General features: G+C 52.1%; 1 protein-coding gene across 2 annotated transcripts in view; it reads left to right on the top strand.

The window, feature by feature from the left end:
• The window catches only part of LPGAT1 (lysophosphatidylglycerol acyltransferase 1), a 46,807-nt gene that overhangs the window by 34,262 nt on the left and 2,041 nt on the right, over positions 1 to 10,504 (top strand). The window contains exons 6-7 of one of the 2 annotated variants that reach the window (XM_060178391.1): positions 3,983 to 4,109; positions 8,519 to 8,625. In XM_060178391.1, coding sequence (XP_060034374.1) covers positions 3,983 to 4,109; positions 8,519 to 8,625 — 234 coding nt within the window. Of the gene's footprint in view, positions 1 to 3,982; positions 4,110 to 6,650; positions 7,087 to 8,518; positions 8,626 to 10,504 lie in introns of those variants that run through there. The other variant, XM_060178392.1, reaches the window with a different exon arrangement.

Raw genomic sequence — 10,504 nt, forward strand, 5'->3', positions numbered from 1 at the left:
CAAGACAAGGCGTATAGTTAGCACGTCTCCCACGAGGAATGGCTTGGGAAGTTGCTTTGAAGATGGCTTGGCGGAAGCGCCTGTAGGAATCTTCAGAGGGGATAGAGTTAATTGGAATTGCAGGAATAGATTTGTTGGTAAGATCACTGAACAGACGCCAGTTTGCTTTCCGAAAGTTCCATCTTAGTTTCTCCGAGCACAGAATCAGTGGGAGCTGGAGACCAATGTGGATGATAGCTGGGCGGTGATGACTGTGCGGGAAGATCTTGAGAACTTGTCTCGTAGCAGGAAAGGCTTGGCCTTGACTGTGCTAATCCAGCACAGGTCGGGTGACGAGTCTTTATTCCATCTAGCACTGTGAAAAGAGCCTGGCTGTTTGGGATCGTATAATAGGGAGAGGTCATTCGCTGAAGCCCAGTCGGCTAAGATAGAGCCGTCAGCACGAGTGGAGGAATATCCCCAGGCAACCCAGATGTGGCTGACCATCTCATTGCCTCCCTGGATGCAGCACGCCAAGCCCGCTGGCAACAACTCACGGAAAGTCTGAACTTCACCCACTCAAGTAGGAAGGCCTGGAAGCTTCTTCACAGACTGGGTGCCGGTAGCCAACCCCCTCCCGTCTCCCATCCTACCGTATCTCCAAACTCAGTGGCCAGTCACCTAATTCAAGTTGGACGTGCTAAGATCGACCCAGTCTGGAAAAGAGAAATTTCCCACGAGTGGTCATCCCACTTCCGGTTATCTTGTCCATCTCCAAAACTCTCTCCCTTTACACTGTCTGAACCGGAAGACGCTTTGAAGAGGGTTAAACCAGGAACAGCTGCTGGCTATGATAACATCACCCCAGAACTCATTCTTAACCTGGGTCCCGCGGCAAAGAAGTGGCTCGCTTCATTCCTGTCCCACATCTTGGAATCTGAGTCTGTGCCCAAAGTTTGGCGTCGTGCGAAGATTATATCGGTTTTGAAACCAAAGAAAGACCCAACACTGGCCGCCAGCTATAGACCAATTTCTCTCCTCTCCGTGTGTTACAAACTCCTTGAGAGGCTGCTTCTGTCACGTATTTCTCCTCTCACAGAGAAATTCCTATCACCCGCCCAGGCTGGTTTCCGCCCAGGAAGATCTACCTGCGAACAAGCCCTGGCCCTCTCAACTTACATTGAGAATGGATTCCAGAAGAATTTAAAGACGGGTGCTGTCTTTGTTGATCTCACAGCAGCCTATGACACGGTCTGGCACCGTGGTCTCCTGGTCAAGATCTCAAGATGCCTGCCTCCATGGGTGGCCAACACTATATCGTTTCTTCTCCAAAACAGAAGATTCCGGGTGCATCTGGGTGACAAGTCTAGCAGATGGAGACTTGTCTCAAGTGGCCTCCCCCAGGGCTCTGTTCTGGCTCCTACGCTATTTAATATTTACATCAATGACCTCCCAGAAACTTCTTCAAGGAAGTTCATCTACGCCGATGACATCTGCTGTGCAACTCAGGCATCCAAGTTTGACATCCTCGAGGAAACACTCACGAAAGACATGTCTCTGATATCTGATTACTGTAAAAAATGGCGACTAATCCCTAGCACTGCAAAAACGGTATCATCTGTTTTCCATCTACACCATGCCTCGGCCTCGCGTGAGCTTAATGTGCAGCTTGGCGATGCGAGAATCCGGCATGAAGCCTAGCCAGTCTATCTTGGCGTTACTCTCGATCGCACCCTGTCATTTCACGAACATCTCATAAAAACTGCAGCAAAGGTAGGCGCGAGGAATCACATCATTGCAAGACTGGCCAGCTCCTCATGGGGCGCGAGCGCTTCCACACTACGATCATCCTCTCTGGCATTATGCTATTCCACTGCAGAATACTGTGCCCCAGGATGGTTCCGTAGCCCCCATGTCCACTTGGTCGATTCCAAATTATGTTCCTCCATGAGGATAATTTCTGGAACCATCCGTTCCACCCCGGTTCCATGGCTGCCAGTTCTTAGCAACATCGCCCCGCCAGATATTCGTCGGGATGCGGCATCATCTAAGTTCATTTCCCACGTCTACGCTCGACCAGACCTGCCAATATACGCGGATATCTTCGCCCACCCTGTCCAACGCTTGACGTCTCGTCACCCAATCTGGTCCCCTACGCCTACACTGAACTCCTCTGTTCCAGTCTCTTGGAAACAGAGTTGGCAGTCAGCTGAGGTCAAGAACAAACACCTCATCACAGACCCCTGCAAGCGTCAACCCGGCTTTGACCTAGCACATTATGATTGGGCCCTCCTCAATCGCTATCGAACAGGCCATGGCCGGTGCGCCGCTATGTTCCATCGCTGGGGAGCCAGAGACGACCCGAACTGCCCCTGCGGCTCCAGACAGACTATGACCCACATAGTCAACGACTGCCACCTCTCCAGATTCAAAGGAGGTCTCGAAACTTGACATCAGGCTCAACCTGACGCTGTTGACTGGCTACGGAAGAAGGGCAAACGCTAGAAGAAGAAGGAGAAGGAGAAGGAGAAGGAGAAGGAGAAGGAGAAGGAGAAGGAGAAGGAGAAGGATAGAGACAGTCAGAAATCTAGAGGGAAGGGAGGGATATAGAGGGGGAGAGAAAGACAGACACCTGCAGACCTGCTTCACCACTTGTAAAGCTTTCCCCCTGCAGGTGGGGACTAGGGGCTCGAACCTGGGTCCTTGTGCATTGTAACATGTGCACTCAACCAGGTGTGCCATCACCTGGCCCCTATTATTATTTTTTTAATATTTATTTATTTTCCCTTTTGTTGCCCTTGTTTTATTGTTGTAATTATTGTTGTGGTTATTAATGTCGTCGATGTTGGATAGGACAGAGAGAAATGGAGAGGGGAGAGGAAGACAGAGAGGGGGAGAGAAAGACAGACACCTGCAGACCTGCTTCACCGCCTCTGAAGCGACTCCCTCTCCCCTGCAGGTGGGGAGCCGGGGGCTCGAACCGGATCCTTATGCTGGTCCTTGCACTTTGTGCCATGTGTGCACTTAACCTGCTGCGCTACCACCCGACCGACCCCCCCAGCATAAAAAGTATTTTCTCCCTTCAGAATATGAATCTTTTAAGGAATCTGAGGTCAGTTTTTACTTTTTTGACACACACAAGTAACAACACATCATAGATTCTCAAACTACTCTTGGACTTGGGTTCGAAGTTAAGTTTTATTATTATTTTCTTTTAGGACTGTCTTAAATCTTCAGGCAAAAGGCAGGCCGTACAAATGTTAATTTAAAAATTTAAGATCTGGTCCTTGGTGCTCTCTGTGAGGATTTCCCTCAGTTCCTGTTCTGCTCTGTCCTTGATGCTGGAGGTGGAAGCGTTGTGCCGGGGCCCTCCATTTCCTCAAGTCACTGAGGGACCTTCACGGGGACAGGCCTGCCCCAGTGTTTGCAGGACTCTTGCTAGAACGGGAGGAGGTGTTCGCCTGCTTTAAGCAGGAGCAGCGCTTGGCCGGGATGTGTATGAAGCAGAGAATCAGACTGATCAGACTACTCTTCTTGCTTTATTCCTGTATCCACTCATGTCTCCGGTACGAAGGTGTGTGTGTGTGTGTGTGTGTGTGTGTGTGTGTGTTGTGTTGTGTTACATGTCCTAAGTGGCTTCGATTTGTCCTGAGGTCTGGTTTTCACTTTTGTGGTGTGATAGCTTCCTCTCTGGCTTTCACAGGCCAAACTGTGAGTGACGTACAAACTGGGCTCTGGAGCGTCTGGGTGTGTCGAGTGTTGGAATGAAGCATGTCCAGGGAGAGCACTCTGTTGTCTGCTGGTTTGTTGGCGATCTGACCCTTTTATAGCAGGAGATGCTTAACTCCCCTCCCGCCTCCTGATGGCCTCCCGTAGAGGCTGACGCCAAAATGGACCCTGTCTCAAGAGTAACATCAGCAGGCACACATCACTACCCGATGGTCCTTATCATAAGTGATATAAAACCGTATCCAGCTTAAGTCAGTTTTCGCTTTCTTCTCAGACAGCAAATCGAAAGGCCTCCAGTGGGTGATAGACACAACCATAGCATACCCCAACGCCGAGCCCATCGACATTCAGACCTGGATCCTTGGGTACAGGAGGCCGACGGTCACACACGTGCACTACCGGTGAGTGTGCCTCCGCACTGGGCGGCCCTGCAGCGCTCCGCAGGTAGGGAAAGGCTCGCTCGTGCTGGAGTTTTAGTCTAGAATTAGCATCTGAAGTGTCCATTTTTACCTAGTGAGAAAAGAGGCACTGTGTGACTTCATTGCCTGGTCCTCGTGTGTAAGAAATCACCAAGTTCAGGGCAGACGTCTCAGGTAAATAGATACTTGTATAGCCTGTGCAGGGTTGCATTAATAGACATGGAATCTGTTCTTAGATCACTGTCAGGTAAGATTCTCTAAATGATCAAATTTATAATTTAGCTATGACTTCCACTTTTAACTTTAAATATTTTAACATGCCTATGTAATGTGCATAAAGCAATAGAAAAAAATTTTTAATTTTTAAAAATTTTTATTTATGAAAAGGAAACACTGACAAAAACCATAGGATAAGAGGGGTACAACTCCACACAGTTCCCACCACCAGAGCTCCGTATCCCATCCCCTCCCCTGAAAGCTTTGCTATTTTTTATCCCTCTGGGAGCATGGACCCAGGGTCACTGTGGGATGCAGAAGGTGGAAGGTCTGGCTTCTGGTAGAGGAGGATAGTGGTTTGGTGGAGGTTGAGACAGATAAGACAGGTCTTGGGGGATGGGGCGGCATGTAGCCTTGTGACAGCAGAAGCCCCGTGAGTGAGCGTTTCCTTGAGCAGTGATGGTAGGTTTGGGAGCCGATGGCTGGTATTGCTGCGGGCGTCCTGAACCACGACATGAAGCAGCTGCTTGCAGGGGGAATGCCGTAGGCTGCGTGTCCAGCAGGAACCACTAACGGAAGGAGAGGCGCATTTTTTTTTTTAAGTTTTATTTTTAAACTTTATTTTTATTTGATAGAACAGAGAGCGACTGGGAGTCGGGCGGTAGCGCAGAAGGTTAAGTGCAGGTGGCGCAAAGCACAAGGACCAGCATAAGGATCCCGGTTCGAGCCCCCGGCTCCCCACCTGCAGGGGAGTCGCTTCACAGGCGGTGAAGCAGGACTGCAGGTGTCTGTCTTTCTCTCCCCCTCTCTGTCTTCCCCTCCTCTCTCCATCTCTCTCTGTCCTATCCAACAACGACGACATCACTAACAACAACAATAACTACTACAGCAATGAAAAAACAGCAGGGACAACAAAAGGGAAAATAAATAAATAAATAAATAAAATTTAAAAAAAAGAATAGGAAAGCTGTCAGGGGAGGGGAGGGGATAGGGAGCTCTGGTGGTGGGAATTGTGTGGAGTTGTACCCCTCTTATCCTCTGGTTTAGTCAATGTTTCCTTTTTATAAATAAAAAAATTTAAAAGACCTTTGACTTTACTAGAGATCCAGTAATGACGACCAAAATTGTAAGATCACGGGGACAACTCCACACTGTTCCCTGCACCCGAGTTCTGTGTTCCTCGCCCTCTGTTGGAAGCTTCCCTGTTCTTTATCCCTCTGGGAGTGTGGGCCAGCACTCTTTATGGGAGCAGGAGGTGGGAGCCCTGGCCTCTGTGGCCGCTTCTCTGCAGAGTGCAGGTGTTCTCACTCAAACATGTGTTGGGTGTGCGTGCCAGTCATTACGTCTGCTCGGGAAATGCAGCTGGCCCGGTGCCCTGCCAGATGCCGTGTGCCGCCCTGAGAGTGCGTCCTGCGTGCCTGAGAGTAAGGGCGCCTGTTCTCAGAGGAGCTAGCTGCTCGGGCTGCTTAGCTGCTGGCATCGGGGAGAGTTTTCCTCTGGGCACTTATTCCCCACAGACCTCTTTTTACTTGGCCGCAGGAGGGCCGGTATTTGGTGCATTTGATATTCTGCCATCTTAGGGGATTAGTCATTTTAATGTTTTAATCCAACAGTGATCAGAGAGATAGAAATAGATTGTTCTTGAGGGGGCATTTGGTCTGTCTGCCTGGCTGTCACTTAAGGCAAGAGCAAGCCCCTCTAGACAGATGGGAGGGTGGGCTTCCCGTCAAACAGCCCTCCCCACCCACGGCAGGCAGCGGGCACCCCACCGCCCTGGCGTCCTTCCTTCCGAGAGCTCACTTGGTAAACCGAGACTTTAATTTAGCCTTATCTTTCATGTATTTTATTTTATTTTCATTCTTTTTAAAAGAATATTTATTCCCTTTTGTTGCCGTTGTTTTTTATTGTTGTTGTTGTAGTTATTGTTGTTGATGTCATCGTTGTTGGATAGGACAGAGAGAAATGGAGAGAGGAGGGGAAGACAGAGAGGGGGAGAGAAAGACAGACACCTGCAGACCTGCTTCACCGCCTGTGAAGTGACTCCCCTGCAGGTGGGGAGCCGGGGGGGTCTAACCGGGATCCTTAGGCCGGTCCTTGTGCTTTGCGCCACCTGCGCTTCACCCGCTGCGCTACCGCCCGATGCCCAGGAAAGACACTTTAAATGCTGTTTCAGGATTCTCTTAGCCCTTTGGCTGATTAGGCCCCATCTTATATTTGCAGAAACTAGGTTAATCTCACACAGTAAATAGACATCGCAAGTGTTGTCTGATGCGACTCAGGTTGTTTTTTCATTTTTGCTTTCACCAGAGCACTGTTCAGCTCTGGTTGTTGCTGGTGCAGGAGATTAAACCTGAGACTTCAGAGCTCAGACCTGAGAGTCTCTCTGCAGAACCACGATGCTGCCTATCCCCACCGACTCAGACTTGTTTCTCTGTTATAGAGACGTTTCTGTTAACCTCTGGGCTCACGGTCCTGCTGGTCCAGAGGTTCTGCGGAGGCTCTGCTGCACTGGGCCTTGCGGCTGTCTCTGGACCAGAGCATTTCTGTGTTTCTTTTTTTGTACCACACTCTGCTCCTGTCCTCTGAATTTAACATGATTCATAAAGAAAACTGCTTCTGGTTTTTTCTTTCCCCAAGGCATCAGAGGTTGTAAAGAGCTTTTGCAGAGGGTCAGAGCTCAGTCCCGGCACTTGGCCTCCTGACCTGGACATGCATCTGTCTCGGTGGTCACTCCAGCCTGAGCCTGGAGTGGGGCTGAGTCTCTGTGCCCCCTTCCCAGCTCCCAGCAGCCTCTCCAGTCAGGAGCAGCCGCCACCCCCCCTCCCCCCAGGAAACAGCTGCTTGACCTGCTGTGCTACTGGCCGCCTCCCTATCTTGTTTTTTTTTTTTTTAATAAACTTTTAAATTTTTTATTTTATTTTTTGCCTCCAGGGTTATTGCTGGGGCTTGGTACCTGCACTACGAATCCACTGCTCCTGGAGGCCATTTTTTCCATTTTATTGGATAGGACAGAGAGAAATTGAGAGAGGAGGGGAAGACAGAGAGGAGGAGAGAAAGATAGACACCTGCAGAGCTGCTTCACCGCCTGTGAGGTGACCCCCCCCACCCCCCACAGGTGGGGAGCTGGGGGCTGAAACCAGGATCCTTACGCTGGTCCTTGCGCTGTGTGCCGCGTGCACTTAACCCGCATCGCCACCACCCAGCATTTTTTTAAAATTTTATTTTTTTACCAGAGCACTGCTCAGCTCTGGTTTATGGTCGTGCGGGGGGGATTGAACCTGCACTTTGGAGCTTCAGGCAGGAGAGTCTCTTTGCATAACCATAATACTATCTACCCCCACCCTATTCTTTGAGCTTTTGAAAGCACTTATCATAAAAAAAAAAAAAAAAAGGAGTCTGATGTGATTCAACCAGAATCCCCTTTTCACCTGTAGCCGTCAGCAGGACTGTGCACACCTGGTGCCTCTGCTGAGTCCTGTGGGCTCGGTACTCCCTGTTTCTAGAGCTGACCTTTTCTGTTTTCTTACCCAGAGCGCGTGTATTGGGATGTTTGCTCATTCATCTTGGTTGAGGGTGCGTCTAGCGTTGCTTTTGTCCGAAAGAGAAACTTTAAAAAGCTAGAAAAGATGGAAGCACAAAAACACACAGCATCGCTTAGCTCACGCCGGGCCCCGGGGGAGGGCTGGGGAGCTGCAAAGGTGCAGCGCAGCCTGCGGACGTGCAGACGGACGGACGTGTAGACGGACTTGCAGACGGACGGACGTGCAGACGGACTTGCAGACGGACGGACGTGCAGACGGACGTGTAGATGGATGTGCAGACGGACGTGCAGACAGATGGACAGACGTGCAGACGGACGTGCAGACGGACGTCTCTTGCTCAGTGAGGCTCCTGCTTAGCCCCAGACGCGGGGCGCGGCGACTCCTCTGGTCGCCGGTAGGTTCGGGGTCATTGGATGTTTTCTGCAGGCAGCATTGGTCCTGACACGCGTAGCGGCCAGTAAGCGCTTCTGTGAGTCCAGGTCGTGTCCGGGAAGTCCTGACTGGGGAAAGCGAAAGGATTTCCACCATCTCCTTCAGCTCGGCCACCGGCAGAGTTCAGCTGTTGTCCCGAGCGATTCCGCCTCAGGAACTAAAGTTGGTTCTTTCCTCCCCATCCTCCCCAACCCTGAACAGGGTCTTCCCCATTAAAGACGTTCCCCTGGAGACGGACGGCCTTTCCGCATGGCTCTACCAGCGCTTCGTTGAGAAAGAGCACCTCTTAGCCCATTTTTATAGAACAGGTAAGCCGCACCCCGTCCCGTACCCGCCGCTCAGCTCGGGCCCCGATTTAGGGCTCGGAACTTCCCCGGGGCTGGTTTCCTTCAGATGCGCCCTTTGTGGGCCCGAGCTGGGGTGGCCGCCCACCCTGGGACCCAGGCCGTCCCCAGTCACCGTGCGCAGGGTCGCCCGCACCGCTCCTCCCTCCCTCCCACTCTGCAGCCGCTCACACCGCCTGGTGCCTGGTCGCCTGGTCGCCTGGTCGCCTGGCCGCCTGGTCACCTGGTCGCCTGGTCGCCTGCGCTCCCCCGTGGGTGTCTCTTCAGTGAGAGAGAGGAAAGGGAGGAGTTGAGAGTGGGGGAGGCAGGGAGGGAGGGAGGGAGGAAGGGAGGATGGCAGGCAGGAAGGAGGTAGATGCCTTGGGTAGGACACCGTCCACTTTCAAACCGCCTCCACAACCTCCTGGTCCCGCGGACCCCTAGGGTCCGGATGCCAGTGCTCGCACCCAGGACTCCGACCGCCTCCGGTGCCGGGGGTTCCCTCTGCTCTCAGTGGGCTTCCGCTTTGCCCCTTACTCTGGGGGAGCCGGTGTGGGACGGGCGCTCCTCCTGGTCCTGCCGGTGCGCCCAGCTGCCCTGCCCTGCCGACCTTGGGCTCGGGCTCGGGCTCCTTGAGGTGAGGCCGGTGCCTGTGAGAGGAGCCTGGAGCCACGCGCCACCACGCGCCCCCACCGCCCCTGTGAGGATGTGTGGCCTGGATTGTGGCAACGACACAGGAAACCTCATTTCTTTAAGAAAACTGTTTGTGGGAGTCGGGCGGTAGCGCAGCGGCTTAGTGCACATGGTGCAAAGCAAGGACCTGCATAAGGATCCTGGTTCGAGCCCCCGGCTCCCCACCTGCAGGGGAGTCACTTCACAGGCGGTGAAACAGGTCTGCAGATGTCTGTCTTTCTCTCCCCCTCTCTGTCTTCCCCTCCTCTCTCCATTTCTCTCTGTCCTATCCAACAACGACATCAACAATAATAACTACAGCAATAAAAAAGACAAGGGCAACAAAAGGGGGAAATAAATATAAAAAAAATTTAAAAAAGAAAGCAAGAAAGGAAGAAAGGAAGAAAGGAAGAAAGAAAGAAAGAAAGAAAGGAAGAAAGAAAGAAAATTGTAGGCTAGGGGGAGACAGCATAATGGTTCTACAAAGAGACTCATGCCTGAAGCTCCAAAGTCCCAGGTTCAGCCCCCTGCACCACCAAAAGTCAGAGCTGAGCAGTGCTCGGGGAAGAAATGAAGCGCTTGTGCTGGCCTGCAGCAGCCCCTCCGCCAGCCGCTCACCCTGGGGATCAGCCGAGGAGGAGGCCCTGCAGCTCACACACTCACACACGGGCGCTCCTGCTCCCCTTTCCAGAAAGCCACCTAAAGGCGTCTGCTGCCTCTGCGCCTCCGTTTTTCATCACAAGATGTGCTTCACAAGGGATGTGAGCATTTTTAAAGTGATACCCATGATCCACAACCACTCCTCCGTGACACAAACATATTATTATCATTATTATGATGATGATCAGAGCACTGCTCAGCTCTGGCAAGTGGTGGGGTGGGGAGACTGAACCTGGGACTTCGGAGCCCAGGCATGAGAGTCTGCGGAACCACTGTGCTACCCCCTCACCCACTAAACATTTAATTTGTAAACAGCAGTAAACAGGTTACCTAGGCTTGCGAGTCATTTAAGGTCAGTTTCACCCGCCCTGTGTCCTGGCCACTGTGGAAATGGATCCTGGGGGCTCGTGGCTTCCACCCCCAGGCAGACAGGCAGGCAGCACACAGACCCGCAGGGAAGCCGCAGGACCCGCGTCTGGGTGGTTACAGCATGTGGGGCGAGCCCAGGAGACAGACAGAGGACGGTGCCGTC

The sequence above is a fragment of the Erinaceus europaeus genome, chromosome 19, assembly GCF_950295315.1.
Source record: "Erinaceus europaeus chromosome 19, mEriEur2.1, whole genome shotgun sequence".
In the NCBI taxonomy this organism is placed as follows: domain Eukaryota; kingdom Metazoa; phylum Chordata; class Mammalia; order Eulipotyphla; family Erinaceidae; genus Erinaceus; species Erinaceus europaeus.